At 34.4% G+C, this 16,166-nt stretch overlaps 1 protein-coding gene across 1 annotated transcript; it reads right to left on the bottom strand.

The window, feature by feature from the left end:
* Window positions 1–3,250: 3,250 nt before the first annotated feature.
* On the bottom strand, window positions 3,251–15,176 carry LOC110098854 (monooxygenase 2). The gene is made up of 6 exons (XM_020825794.2): window positions 15,029–15,176; window positions 14,032–14,178; window positions 13,896–13,964; window positions 13,646–13,811; window positions 12,638–12,866; window positions 3,251–3,950 (listed from the first exon to the last, which is right to left on the bottom strand). Exons 1-6 carry the CDS (start codon window positions 15,136–15,138, stop codon window positions 3,415–3,417), a joined length of 1,257 nt encoding a protein of 418 aa, XP_020681453.2. The 5' UTR covers window positions 15,139–15,176; the 3' UTR covers window positions 3,251–3,414.
* Between the last annotated feature and the right edge of the window lie 990 nt (window positions 15,177–16,166).

Raw genomic sequence — 16,166 nt, 5'->3', positions numbered from 1 at the left:
AATATCATATGATAATTTATTCTTCTATTGAGTTTAAAATCTTTAATAAGTTTACATCTATTTCTAATTTGCATGTTATTAAAATGATTTTTCATTATATTAATTTATTTCATATTATATATATATATATATATATATATACTATATGTCCAATATATATTCATGTTCTTTGACCTAATGATCTTAGTAAAGCTCAAAATTATTATGGAACACTTAGATTTTATGATATCCATAAAATATTCCCATGACATTTAAAAAAAATTAAAACTAAAAATGTAGCCTTATAAGGCCCACTTTCGCTAACTCAATCCAAGAGGATAAACATAAAACCATCAAGCGCATCAAATAAACAGCATAAAACTAACAAAACTATCAAATTAATCAAGTGGGAAAACAGCAAGCTTATTAAAATAATTGAAATAAGCTAGTGTTGACCCACTAGGATAGGGGTGTCAATATTGGACACGACTCAAAAATTTGACTCGAAACCGATACGAAAATGTCGGGTTTGGGTCCTGATTTTCTACCTGTTTGGAATTCCGAGTCGGGTTCAGGTTGACCCGGAAACCCGAGAATGACCCAATTTTGACCTGAAATACTGTAGCTCGGCATATTTACGGGATTTGGCCAAAGAAGTGCACGAAAGGGAGAGAGACGAAAGTTACCTTCACAGCGAGCGAACTCCCGTTGTTGCTTCCAATCAAAATGTTGTAACTTCCAATCCGATTGGAAGGGAATGTTGTCCAAGGAGCAAAGTCAAACAACAACGAAGGAGTCGGCCAAGAGATACGAAAGAAAGAAAGTTTCCTTCACAGCGAGCGAACTCCCGACATTGCTTCCAATTAAAATGTTGTAACTTCTTATCCAATCGCAAGGGAATGTCGTCTAAGGAGCGAAGTTGAACAACAACGAAGGAGTCAGCCAAGTGACACAAAAGGGAGAAAGTTACCTTTCACACCGAGTGAACTCCTGTCGTTGCTTCCAATCAAAATGTTGTAAGGAACGAAGTCGAACAGCAACGAAGGAGCCTGGAGCAGTGGAGCTGGCAACTCCTTCACAGTGAGTGAACTCTCGTATTCTTGTCGTTGCTTCCGATCCGATCGAAAGGAGCGAAGTCGAATAGCAACGAAGGAGCGAAGTCGAACATCGACGAAGGCGGGTCGGGTTCGGGTCAACCCGAACCCGAAGCAGGTTGGGTTCGGATCCAAGAAACTGACCCGTTTGCAAAAACAGGTTGGGTTTGGGTCCGGTCGAACAGTGTTGGGTCAGTTTCGAGTTCGACCCGAACCCGACCTGTGACCCGAAATTGACACCCCTTGACTAGGACATGAATTAATTTGCTTGGTTAAGGTCAAAAGAGTTATTTACCATGTGGTTTAATCACCACTAAAATAAGGTATCCACCCTCGAGGACGATCAACTAAGTCGATTGTTTGATATGACAGATAACTCCACACTGGAAAATGGCCTAAGCACAAACACACCTCGATATGCATAAGAATATATAGGGGTGTCAAAACGGGTCAATAAGTTGAGTATTGATTTGACTCGAATCTGATCAACCAGAATATGATCCATTTCGTAAACGGATAAAAAATCGAACATGAACCCGACTCTCTAGCAACTTAAACGGGACCCAATAACCCATTTTTTATATTTAAAAAAATTTATAACTTTTAAACAATAGATTTTTAATTAATAAATAAAAAATAATCATACCAACAACAACATCAAGCCTTTAACCCACTACGTGGGGGTCGGCTACATGAATCAGTTTTCTCCATTATGTCATGCTAAGAGTCAAATTCTCATTTAAATCTAATAAAGAAAGGTCATTTCTAATATTTTCGAACCAAGTCCTTTTAGGTATACATCTACTTTTCTTAACATAGGCAAAATCTAATACATCTACTCTCCTAATATGATCATTGGAAGCCCAACGTTTTACATGACCAAACCATCTAAGGCGGCTCTCTGTAATCTTATGTGTCACCAAAACTACTCCAACTTTTTCACGTATATGCTTGTTTCGTTTCATATCTCTAAGAGTAAATCATTCATCCACTTGAGCATCATTATCTCAGCAACACCAAACTTAATATTATGCTTCTCTTTTAATGGCCAAAATTCTGTGGCATAAAGCATTGCATGTCTCACTACCATCTTATAAAAATTGCCCTTAAGTTTGAATGGTACCTTTCTATCACAAAACGAACCCAAAGCATTCCTCGATTTCAATCATCCAACTTGAATTCTACTAATAATATCCCCATTTATTTCACCACCACTCTGAACAACATATCTAATATATCTAAAATGAGTTCACTTATTAATGACTTGATCGCTCAAAGTCATAACCCCCCCCATTATATCTATTACTACTAAAATTACTCTCAATGTATTCGGTTTTAGATCTACTCAAACGAAAACCTTTAGACTCTAAGGTTGATCTCCATGATTCGAGTTTACATTCAACTCCCTCTCTAGTCTTATCAACAAGAAGAATATCATCAGCAAGAAGCATACACCAACATACATCATCTTGCAAATGTCTAGTGAGAACATCCATGACTAAAGTAGAAAGATAAGAGCTTAAGATTGATCATTGATGTAATCCAACTGAAATAGGAAAATGCTTCGTCAAGCCACCTTGAGTTTGAATACAAGTAAAAACTCCTGGATACATATCCCTAATGACTTGAATATAATCATTATTAACATCTTTCTTTTCTAGAATTCTCCATAGCTTGAAACTTTATCACATGCTTTCTCTAAATCAATAAATATCATATGTAGATCCTCCTTAGTATCTCTAAACTTCTCCATCAACCCTCTCAATAAATGAATAACTTCCATAGTAGACTACCTGACATGAATCCAAATTGATTTTGAAAAACATTAGTATCACATCATAACATATGCTCCATATCCAAACCTCTATTAGAATATCATCAAATCCATTGATTTTTCCACCCTTTATTTTTTTGTTAAAACTTCACTAACTTCAATTTTACTAACACGCCAATAAAAATAAAAATATTTATTTTCATTTACAGTGCTAAGTTCACTAAAGACAACCATACCAACAAATAAAAAAAAAATTAAATAGATCAAAGTTTTATTGGCATGTCAACCTGAACCCAACCTATTAATTAAACAGGTCAAATCAAAACCGAATTTTCAAGTCGGATCATTTTTTTACACCCTTAACAATATGGAAGAAATTATAGATCATAGTCGCTAATTAGGCTCCCAAAAATTCAATTTAATCCTTTAATATTTGGCAAATTAGATTCAAAAGTGCATAAAATTCAACAAAATTCATAAGAGCATAACATCCTCATACACATACTATAACAATACTACAAAATATTTCCCTACCAAAAGCAAATATACACCCCAAACCCTAAGTTTTCATATCTCCCCACAATCAAACTCGGCTTTCTTAAAAAGCGCCCTTGCCAAAATCCCAGACAAGCACTTATCTCTTAAAAAGCTAATAACTGCTCCATCATTCTGCAGTACATAGCCAACAAGATAAGAAGAAGCAACGAGGTCAAAGCTCCTCCATCTCCTCTCCTTCGCATACTTCTCCAAGCTCTTCTTAATGATCTCATACTCTTCTTCCTCAGTCTTACAAAGCCTTGCTTCAAGAAGAGCACCGCCTAAGCTTCGAGCAAGAACAATGGCGTCTTCAAGTGCAGAGCATCCTCCTTGGCCAAGATCAGGGGTCATGGGGTGAAAAGCATCTCCAGCTACAGAAACATTGCCTTTGCTGATATTTCCAGTGAGTAAATCAGAAGGCCATCTGTATCTCAGTGGAGAGCAGACAAGTCCGCTCATTTCAGTCTTCTCTACGACTTCAATGATTTTCACAGGTAAATTTGATTTGTGCATTTTGCTCAAAATCAACTGCTTCATCTTGCTTGCATTGTCTTCAGCATCTCTGTCTGTGGAATGGAGAAGAAAGAAGGCTTTTTTCAATCAATGAATGGAATTAGTTAATTGCCTTAAAACAAGAGAAAATATGAATTTGTTGATGCTGGCATGCAGGGGCGGATCCAGCTTCTATTTTTAAGATGGACAAAATTTTAATTAATTAGATATCAACAATAATAATAACAAAAATAAAATAATAAGAAGATAATAACATCAAATAGTAATAAAAATAAATAAATTTTTTTAAAAAATTTAACCAACATAATACTATCAAATTTATAAGAGGCAATTTTTATCATTCATCTTCCAATTACATGTTGGAAATGTCGAATGCGATTGGGAAGAAGACTGTTGCGAGACGGCTGCAAGGCGGCGACGTCTTGAATGTTGAATGCACGAATTGAGAAAGCGGCTGCGAAGTACGAACTTGCGGGATGGCCAACGACACTTATGATGATAATATAAGGGCAAAAATGTTCTTTTGAGGGGAGGGATAAATATCAAAAATGCCCACCCCTGACATCAATGGGGATCCGCCCATGTTGGCATGTTGAATTCACTTGATCACGCAAGCAAACAATTTTGATATGCCACCATCGACAAAATAATATGCCATTAAAATTAATAAAAGATGCCCCTAAAGTCCCCATCTTACAAATTAACCCTCAAAGTTACATGAAATTTGTGGCCTATATAGATTAGAAGCAATGGCAAGACTAAGGTATTAAATGGAAAAAATTGTCTCAAATGTATTAACCTCATGTTATTGTCATAAAACAAATGATGTTGGCTCCCTGTACATCGCACTCTTATATGAGATGGGTATTGAGGTGAAGAAAGGCACACCTAAGAGAAAAGTGGGGAAAGTGTAGGGTGGTTACACCTATGGCATAAGTTTTTCGGTCATCTTAAGGTCATAACTTCTATATTCCAAGGGCCAAATTTTCGAACTAAGCATAATTAACAATTTAACTATAAGATTAAACATGACGCAGAAAGAATTTAAAAATAAGCAAAGTCGCTCGTTTGAAAGGCGACTTAGGGCTAATCCAGAGAACGACGTGGCAATTAAAGGATTTAAGGTTTAACAGGCGAAAGTCGCCCGTTTGCCCGTTAAACGGGCGACTTAGACTTAAATAAATTATCTACTTTCCTTTCCCGATCAGTTCTTCTCCCTCTTTGTCATTTTTTCGTTGCTCGCTCGCTGCTGCGTGTGTTTGTCGCCGGTTAAGCAAAGGTATGGCTTTTTTTATGCATTTTATGTTAAGTTCAATGTATGTTGATTATTGTGTATTTTACTTAGATAAGTAAAGATTTATGCTTTACAAATTGTTTCTCTAGTTTTTTTTTTTTTGTAAATCTCTTTGATGTGGAATATATTTGAAAATTTGTTTGCGTTAAGTAAGATTTCTGCATTTAGGCTGTGAATGTTTTAAATATTTTATAAATCTATGATTTAGGGTTAAAATATATATATATCTGTGATTTAGTGGCAATTTGTGCGGTAAATATATCCAAGATTTGACTTTTAATGATGTAGAAATTACCAGTAAAAGCCTTAATACTTGTAAAATAGGTTACTCACTTAACTTTCTTGTTTTAATTTCTGACGTCAAAGGAATATTCACATGAAATTTTTAACTCTTTTATATAACTATTGCATTTGCAAAAAAAAAGCCTCCATTCGATAATAGACTTAAAAATTTTGACGAAAAAAATCAACTGTCGAAATCTCAATTTTGTTTAGTCAAAATTTTCATAAGAAGGAACACAATAACGTACTAAAAATCACATGACTAAAATTTTGTAAAATTTGATAAAAATATATATTGAGAAGGAACACAAGTCACGATACAGCTACCTCATTTCAAACACTTTCTCCTTGGTTCCTTGATTGTTTTACTTTAAAAGTCAAATTATATTCATGTTCTTTCCTATACTAACTATCCTCTACCTTAAGTTGGTTTTGTAAAAATATTAAAATTTATTATTAAAATTTTGAAATTAAATTTCATGAATATTATATTTATTTTTTATGTTTTAGCATTCAAGAGATTTTGAAGTTTATTAATCTAATTAGTATTCTAATTGATAACTTATAAAATGTTTATTTATGTAAATGCTAAAATTTAAAAATATTTAATTGTGATTAAAGAATCATTACTATAAAATTATTTTTAATGCTAAGTTCTGTAGCAATAATTAATAGCATAGTTATATAATAATAAATTTTTCTCAATTTTTTTTAATATTTGATTTTGATATTGTGCTTGCTCTTATAACTATTGTCTACTTAATTAGAAGTAGCAACTTAGCATTTTCTAAATTTAAACGTATATTAAGAATATTTTATTTGTTCATATTTTTTAGTGGTACATACGAGTTGAATAATGAGTGGACGTGATGCAACCTTCATGCTCCTGTATGGAGGCGAGTTACAAGTTGATGATAAATTTGCACCAAGCTATTCTGGGGGGATGAATCGTCCCTTACATGTGCCAAGAAATATAAACTTAGAGCAGCTTAAGTTAAGGATACTTAGAGCACTTAAGTATAATCCTACAAAGTTTTCTGTGAACTTAGTCTGTCGAGTGCCTGTGGGAAATGAGTTTGTCGCTTCACATGTTGAAGATGACGATGTTTGTGAAGTTTTATTATGTCAGGCTGAAACAGAATTTCTCATCATATATGTTGATGTCGAAGAAAAAAATATGAGTGAAGATAACATTTAGCCTTCAAATTCACAAAGATATGCAACTTCAACCCAAGTGTCAGGGGAGGACATTTGGACTGCACGAGTGCCTCTGATCAGTTGGAAGAGGGTTGAGTGACACTTGCTAGATAGTTTACTACGACAATTTGGATTATGCCCAACTACTAACATCCAACCAATGGATCTAAGCTTCAAAAGGGTAGATGGTCGTGGGAAATTAGACATGGACTGAATGTTGTACCACAAAGCACACATTGTCATATGGGAGAGTAGGCGTGGATACATAGTTATAGGAGACCTCCTTAACCAGCATAATAACTACTCGATTCATCACTACATACAGTGGTACAAGTCATGGGCAACACTATACATGTTGAATGCACCTGTTGAGCCTCCCACAACGGCATATCCTAGAGCTCCCTCTGAGCGCCTTCTGGTAGATTTAAATTGAATATGCTATAAATTTAAGGGCCCTCTGCGGACCTCTTCAGTAATCAGGTGCCAGCGAATTTGGATGCATACCTCACCTCAGATTTTGTACCGAGCTCCCTTCTTAGAGATGACATAGCTGAGGAAGAAGTTGCTAAGGAGGAACATCACATGCTACGTCAAAGGCCACGGTAACCTCCACAACATTACACTTCAGGCGCTGATGCATTGCCACAGAGGCCACGTAGGCGACGCTAGTTCATCATTTTATGTATTTCAGTATGCTTATAATATGAATTATTTAATTTCAGTATGCTTATGTTATGGATTATTTAAATTATTATCATTTTATTTAAAAGTCTTTTTAAGCTGGCTAGTAATTTGCACCTAAGCCAATTTATAAATTTTTCTTATATTTATAATGAAACACCCATCAAATCTAATCATATCAACACTAATTAATATTTATATTTTTTTAAGTATATATAACTAATATATACATTTGTCGTGCCAACCTTTTTATTACAAAATCTAATTTAAAAAAAATTAAGAATTATTAAATGAGTGTTAAATCTAATATATTTAAATTCTTCAATCTAATATCAAATCTTATAGTCCAAAAAAATTCTATTACATATTATTCTTTAACAGTTCTCCAAACTTGTAGAATTTTTTTTAATTTAATTTTTTTTTAATTATAGACTAAGTCGACCGTTTAACGGGCGACTTATAAGTCGTTTGTTATCTTGGGGACTTATTAATAGAAACATTTCTTTGTCAACTCGGCATAACGGCTACAATCCTAGTCAGCATAAGTCACCGTTTAAATAAGTGATTTTGCCTATATTTAATTTTTTTTTAAACATGCTTAAATTGTTAATAAAATTTTTAATAATGCTTAAAATATCCTTGATCTTGAATATACAACTACCTACGCAAACCACGACAAAGCTCTGCCACTGTGTTTATGTCCCTCTGTTGTTGTTTATCATTTGTACTATTGAAGTGTTGTTGCAAAGCATGTTCAATATCAAGGAAAAAATCTCTCTGAATTAACAAAAGAAATTTGTTATTATTTAAAAAAAAAAGAAATTATTTAATAAATTTATAGCATATTCAATTTAAACCTACCAGAAGGCGCTCAGAGGGAGCTCTAGGATATGCCGTTGTGGGAGGCTCAACAGGTGCATTCAACATGTATAGTGTTGCCCATGACTTGTACCACTGTATGTAGTGATGAATCTAGTAGTTATTATGCTGGTCAAGGAGGTCCCCTGTAACTATGCATCCACGCCTACTCTCCCATATGGCAATGTATGCTTGGTGGTACAACATCCAGTCCATGTCTGATTTCCCACGACCATCTACCCTTTTGAAGCTTAGATCTATTGGTTGGATGTTAGTAGTTGGGCATAATCCAAACTGTCGTAGTACTCTATCTAGCAAGTGCCACTCAACCCTCTTCCAACTGATCAGAGGCACTCGTGCAGTCCAAATGTCCTCCCCTAGCACTTGGGTTGAAGTTGCATATCTTTGTGAATTTGGAGGCTCAATGTTATCTTCACTCACATTTTTTTCTTCGACATCAACATACATGATGAGAAATTCTGTTTCAGCCTGACATAATAAAACTTCACAAACATCGTCATCTTCAACATGTGAAGCAACAAACTCATTTCCCACAGGCACTCGACAGACTAAGTTCACAGAAAACTTTGTAGGATCATACTTAAGTGCTCTAAGTATTCTTAACTTAAGCTGCTCTAAGTTTAAATTTCTTGGCACATGTAAGGGACGATTTCTCCCCCCAGAATAACTTGGTGCAATTTTATCATCAACTTGTTACTCGCCTCCATACAGGAGCATGAAGGTTGCACCACGTCCACTCATTATTCAACTCGTACGTACCACTAAAAAAGATGAACAAATAAAATATTCTTAATATACGTTTAAATTTATAAAATGTTAAGTTGCTACTTCTAATTAAGTAGACAATAGTTATTAGAGCAAGCACAATATCAAAATCAAATATTAAAAAAAAATTAGAAAAAAATTATTATTACATAACTATGCTATTAATTATTGCTACAGAACTTAGCATCAAAAATAATTTTATAGTAATGATTCTTTAATCACAATTAATTATTTTTAAATTTTAGCATTTACATATATAAATATTTTATAAGTTATCAATTAGAATACTAATTATATTAATAAACTTCAAAATTTCTTGAATGCTAAAACATAAAAAATAAATATAATATTCATGAAATTTATTTCAAAATTTTAATAATAAATTTTAAATTTTTTACAAAACCAAGTTAAGGTAGAGGATAGTTAGTACAGGAAAGAACCTGAATGTAATTTGACTTTTAAAGTAAAGCAGTCAAGAAACCAAGGAGAAAGTGTTTGAAATGAAATAACTGTATCGTGACTTGTGTTCCTTCTCAATATATATTTTTATCAAATTTTACAAAATTTTCATCATGTGATTTTTAGTACGTTATTGTGTTTCTTCTTATGAAAATTTTGACTAAACAAAATTGAGTTTTCGACAGTTGATTTTTTTCGTCAAAATTTTTAAGTATATTATCGAATGGAGGCTTTTATTTGCAAATGCAATAGTTATATAAAAGAGTTAAAAATTTCATGTGAATATTCCTTTGACGTTAAAAATTAAAACAAGAAAGTTAAGTGAGTAACCTAATTTACAAGTATTGAGGCTTTTACTGGTAATTTCTATATCATTAAAAGTCAAATCTTGGATATATTTACTGCACAAATTGCCACTAAATCACAGATCTATATATATTTTAACTCTAAATCACAGATCTATAAAATATTTAAAACATTCACAGCCTAAATGCAGAAATCTTTACTTATCGCAAACAAATCTTCAAATATATTCCACAAACAAAGATATTTACAAAAAAAACTAGAGAAACAGTTTGTAAAGCATAAATCTTTACTTCTCTAAGCAAAATACACAATAATCAACATACATTGAACTTACTTAACATAAAATGCATAAAAAAAAGCCATACCTTTGCTTAACCGGCGACGAACACACGCAGCAGCGAGCGAGCAGGGAAAAAATGGCGAAGAGGGAGAGGAACGGATCGGGAAAGGAAAGTAGATCATTTATTTAAGTCTAAGTCGCCCGATTAACGGGCGACTTATAAACGGGCGACTTACCTTAAATCCTTTAATTGCCACGTCGTGCTCTGGATTAGCCCTAAGTGGCCTTTCAAACGAGCGACTTTGCCTATTTTTAAATTCTTTCTGCGCCATGCTTAATCTTATAGTTAAATTGTTAATTATGCTTAGTTCGAAAGTTTGGCCTAATTATGCTTAGTTCGAAAATTTGGCCTAATTATGCTTAGTTCGAAAATTTGGCCAAAATATAATTACATTACTACACTTAATGTTTACATCCTGATTAAAGTCCAACGTCTAAAATAATATATACAATAGCCACAACAGATTACAAAAAATATATATAAAGCTAAAGAACTGAAAATTAAAAAAAAAATTATTGTTATTGCCTAGCCTCACTCTTCAGGCTTCTTACATTTACCTGAAATCATTAAAAGTCACATAATGAGCACATAGCCCAACAAGTTAATGCAAGACAAAATAATCAATGTGTCTATTCCAATTCAGTCAATATCAATCAATAAGCTATCAATATGAACAATAAAAAATATATAAAATCAATATTAAACAACAGCAAAACAAATATGATCAATGAAACCAAATTATTCAATAATCCAACAATCTATAAGAAAATTGATAAGAATACTATCAATCAATTGCAGGTGTTGTATGGTTAAACAAATCTAAATTGTCTATCAGTTATGTTTATGCTGATGGTTCTAACACATGCTTCTATCAAACATTATGCCATGCATAATTATCTATTAATATGGTATATCGAGATGTTGTATCAGCATTTCTATCAATATTTTGAAGAGGAAACGGAGGAGGAGATGGATGAGAAGCTACACTTGGATCTGGCTAAGGTTTTCCTGAACTTAGTGGTAGGATTCACTACGAATCATATTATGAAGGTGAAGGGGGAGATAGAGGGCAGGGAGGTGGTGGTGCTAATTGATAGTTGCGCTACCCACAATTTCATTTCCACTTAGGTCATCAACTAATTAGGAGTGAAATTGGTGGACACTGGTTGTTATAGAGAGATGATGGGTACAGTGAAGGTGGAGAAATGTCGGGGGATCTTTAGAGGAGTGATGTTGACCATCCAAGGGATTCAAGTAAGGGAGGACTTTCTTTCACTAAAATTAGGAAGTACTGATGTCATCCTAGGAATGAAGTGATTGCAAACCTTAGGGGAAATCAAAGATAATTGGGGAGCACTCACAATGAAATTAATGATGGATGGGAGAAAAGTGGTTATAAGGGGAGATGCAGGGCTATCCAAAGCCATGGTATCACTTAAGACCATGGTAGGTAGGGGAAGATTTTCTAGTGTGACTACACAAGCTGGATGTGATCAGGAAAGAGGAGGCAGGGGAAATTGCTCTTTCAGGTCAATCTCTAATTCAACAAATTGGTAAGAATTTTCAACCACCTCAAGAATGGCCACCTCCATCGGAACACGAGCATATCTCCACCTTGAGGACAAGGTGGATCTTCGGGAGGGGAGTATTGTTAGACAGATCCAATGGATCAGTCCAGCCGGTCCATGCGGGACCGGCCCAAGCACAACGAGGCGGAAGCCTCCGCCTCCCGTTTCAGCCACACGCCCTGCCTGGTTCAAACAGAGCCATTTAGGAAGGATTTTGGAGGGATTTGGAAGGAAAAATTGAATGTAGGGATTGTTTAGGGATTTCCTTTTGATTTGTATGCATTAAATACTTTGTTTTCCTAGGATTAGGGCATCTTGAATTTGGCTGAAATTTGAGATCTCTTAGATTTAGGTTTTCTTTGGGCTCTAGCGGCGTCTAGAGATTTGGGAGAGATCGATCCTCCTCTCGAATAGAGGATCAAGTGTATCTTGCTATTTTCCGTTTTGCTTTCATCAAGTAATACAAATTATCTGCTGTTTTTTTAGCGATTTTGTGCGGATTTTTGTGAAGATTCTCGCTGTTTTAGAAGATTGATAGGAAATACTTGTGATCTACAAGTGTTTCCTATCACCCCACCAGCATATTGAGCCTAGAGAAGCCTCATCTAAAAGGGACCAACAAGGGTCCTAAATAGTGATCAGAATTATCTATAAGGAACCTGAGATCAAGAGACCTCATAAGATCACAAGAGTGGTCAACAGAAACAATCTCATAACTCCATTCTAATAACAACTTCTTTGAAGTAATTTTTTTATAAATTAGCACAAGCTTTTTTATCAGACTATGATTAACCTATTCGGAGCATTTTAATGCTGCTGCAAACCAAGCATAAAGTCCAGCCAAATAAGCATTATGTTATGAAGTCGACCACAACAAATTTAGATATAACTACTAATGATGATAATTGAATGATAAATGTCTTGCTACTAATATCTGGAGTAAAATACGTTTTATTACTCTAGCTTACCTTGATCAGTGGGAGTCCAAGTGAAGAACCAATAAATGGACTTTTCATCAGAGGTCAAAAACCCTAACCGATAGCCTTCTCCAGAGTACTGCAAGAACTCATGCTTGAAGCCATGCCCTTGAGGAAACTCAGTGAAACCTCTAATGGCTGAGCGCCCAGAGAAGGAAGGCTTGCTGAGCCCTAGCCATTTCGAGACCACTGAGTTCACTCCATCACACCCTAACAAGACCTGCATGAAATATTACAGTTGGTAACTTAAGGCCCTAACAAAATCAACTGTAATCTAGCTCCGGTTGAATTGCTGTAATTTCAAGCCATCTTGAATTTGAATCAAGACGGCTTGGAATGAGCCATTTTTTACTTTTTGCATATGTTATATTTAACTTATGCCCAACTAGAAGATCAAAGTAAGCCAAACTTTGGATGGTTCAACTCATTCGGTTTCACTCAAGCCAAAAATCAATCTGATATTTTGTGAGCCCCATCTTCGAAAGCAGCACGAATGCTTATATATCTTTGTTAGGAGAAGCTATGACGTGCGGAGTCCAGACGCGGAGTTATGTCCGGACTCCAATAAAAATGTGACATGGTGTGTATATTATGTATAAAATTTTGTATACATTATGTACATAATTTTTGTAATTTGTATATAGCGTGTACAGTTGTACACCCTATGTACAAGAACATATGTCATGTTTTTATTGGAGTCCGAACATAACCGGTCTCCGCACCTAATAATTTCTCCTTTTTTAGACTAGCCTGCCTCGATCCTCTCCAAAATGTCCTAAGCTATGCAAGTCATCAATATCCAAGCTTTGTATTTTCTCATCATCTAATTCCTTATTAGCCTTCACTATTTTTATTCATGTGACACCTTATAGCATTGAAAAGCCATTTGACGTGAGATTAATCCTAATACTCTCAGCATATCACATTTCTAAATCGCATAATCAAAATCAAACAATTTATCATTTTTTTTCTTACATACAAGTGCACAGAGACAGTCACCTTAGTCTTGAGGATCGACCCATCAGCTAAGTGCAGAAGCTTCAGATAGCCATCCTCCTCTATTCCAACCACTTTAGAAGAGTACCTTATAGTGCCCGGAGGCAGTTCCTTTGCCAAAGCCTCAAGAAGCAACTTTCTCCTCAAGCAACGCCCTTCAAACTCTCCCCTGCAACAAAGCAAAACCTCGATCATCGTCTCTATGATCTACTTCTCGTCAAATATACTTATCAGATGCTATTTGGTTCATTACCGTTTCTCCTGAGCTGAGAAGGAGATCTGAGCAGTTATGCCTCCAGAAGCGGGAGATTTTGCAACGATTCTGCATAAGAATTGAAAGATTATATCTGAAATAGATGATAAAGAGATCAGTGTGATGAGAAGGTTACCGTTGGAGGCGGAGATGGGCACGGCGCAGGGAGTCGGCAATGCCTAGGGCATCGAGGGCTTTCCAGGCGTTGGTCCATAAGGTGATAGCGAAGCCGGAAGCTCTCAGCGACTCGGATGATTCCAGGATGACACTTCGTATCCCCTTCCTGGGATCAGATAAGGAATCACAAATAATTTAAAATTTTACCGTTATTTCTTATTATAATTACGGAGAAGATTTTTTTTTTTTTTTGAAGAATATTTGCAAAAAACTTAACTTCATAAATTTCAACATATTTTATATTAGGGAAATTTACATACATATCACTTTATTTTATACTATTTACATATCTAACACCTAAAACTTGGTATAACTTTTTGACTTTTCGGACAGCAATCATAATTTCGTTTGGCTACTGCTTTCTTATTACATTTCAAAAAAAAAAAATTGTTGTGAAAAGATGTTTCTTTTTTTCCATTGAAATTTTACTAATAACTTTTTAAAATGTTGTAGGTATTATAAATATATCCTAAGTAATTTTTTCTCACACCAACTTCATAACTAATTTTAGAAAATGTTGCAACCGTCCTAAACATGGACTAGCTTTTTAATTATTTGATGATAAGAAAAATAATATGTATTTCAAATACAACTTTTTCAGAATTATGTTAAATTTTTCACTTTTAAATTCTTTTTAAAAGTATTTTTTAAGCTGTGGTTGTGACATGAACTTTGAAAACAAAAATAGAAAAACTTAGGATCTATTTAAGATGGCTATAAATTTTTATAAAATCTATTGTAAAAGTATTGTGAGAAAAATAATTTAAATACTCTATTTAAAAAAAATTAATTTTCTATCATCGAAATAAAAAAATAACAAAAATAATAATAGCCAAACTAAATTATTACTACTTTATTAGTATCTAAAAACAAAAGCAACAAAAAAAAAATCTCAAACAGACCTTTAAAGCGACCCAAATAAAATCTAAATCACACATAAAACTTGATAAACTCACCGGTGGAGGCCGAGGGCCGTAGCGAGCCCTGAGATTCCTGCTCCGATAATCACCACTTCTTCCTCCATGGCTTCCATTGATGAGCAGAGAGAGTCTACAGAGAGGACCATTGACTATAAATAGAAATATGGATTACAGTGAGGAAGATGACGCCATTGCTTATGCTAAGTAAGGCTGCTTCAGCAACTTGCAGCCACAGAAGTTGCTGAAGCGCACGTGCGTTTTTTTTTTTTTTAATGGCTAGAAAAGTTCAAGGGGTGGTTGATTGATGATCAATTATCATATCATTTTATTCAGTATGTCAGTTTAATCAATTTGTTGATTTACCTATCCAATTTATATAATGAAGGTGAAGTTTTTAAAATGATGCAGCTTATTTTTGTCTATTTGTTGAGAGCTTAGGCCGTTAATTAAGTGATTTTGAGTTTGAGATTTATATATAAGTTGTGAGTGAGTTTATATTTTGATGTATATTATCGTAGTCTGTTAGCTTAAAACATTTGAGATTAGATGATTGCATCATAGAACAGTCCTACATATAAGTGATTGAATCATAAATCTATCATTTGAACTTGATTTTTGACTAATTTAAAGTTGAAGCAAATCTTTCGATGAGACTACTCCTACAACATAAAAAGTGTCTTGATATGAGTCCAGATAGATCTAAATCAAGAAATAGAAGAAATAGTTAGAAACTTTATGGCATCGTTTTAGGAATTAGATGATATTCGAATATTGCATGTTTATAATCAAAAGGAGCATCTTGATGAGAGGAATTCAACGAGCCAAAATCAATCAAATACAATATTATTAAGATATTGAGATGGAGATTAACATGGATTGTTCGATGGAGTATTTTCATTTCTGTTTGACATGATCAAAATGTCTCCCTCCATAAAATTTATAGATGGACTCAGGTTCTACATATTTGGCAGAGGCTGAGATGATGTCATAAAAAGGGTTATAGGAGAGAATCCAAAGCTCTACTTGCAAGCACTTAATGTCTATCATTGCTACCAATGTGGATGCCCAATGTCAACCACAAAGGTAATTTCGTTCATTGACATAAATGCTGACATCCGCCAATGCTAATTAGGTTATCACCCGCAATCATTAATAGCGTAGATGCCAGCCAATT

Source organism: Dendrobium catenatum, unplaced genomic scaffold (genome assembly GCF_001605985.2).
Source record: "Dendrobium catenatum unplaced genomic scaffold, ASM160598v2 fragScaff_scaffold_1523, whole genome shotgun sequence".
In the NCBI taxonomy this organism is placed as follows: domain Eukaryota; kingdom Viridiplantae; phylum Streptophyta; class Magnoliopsida; order Asparagales; family Orchidaceae; genus Dendrobium; species Dendrobium catenatum.
The sequence above is the reverse complement of the archived record's forward strand: the minus strand, read 5'-3'. Positions and strand labels throughout refer to the sequence as shown.

Excerpts from the sequence above, each read along its gene's own strand:
- LOC110098854 (XM_020825794.2), bottom strand. The coding sequence starts at position 15,138 with ATGGTCCTCTCTGTAGACTCTCTCTGCTCATCAATGGAAGCCATGGAG. Across the intron at positions 13,812-13,895 it reads TTCTCAGCTCAGGAGAAACG|GGGAGAGTTTGAAGGGCGTT; the intron begins GTAATGAACCAA and ends GCTTTGTTGCAG. Across the intron at positions 12,867-13,645 it reads GGTCGATCCTCAAGACTAAG|GTCTTGTTAGGGTGTGATGG; the intron begins GTGACTGTCTCT and ends TATTTCATGCAG.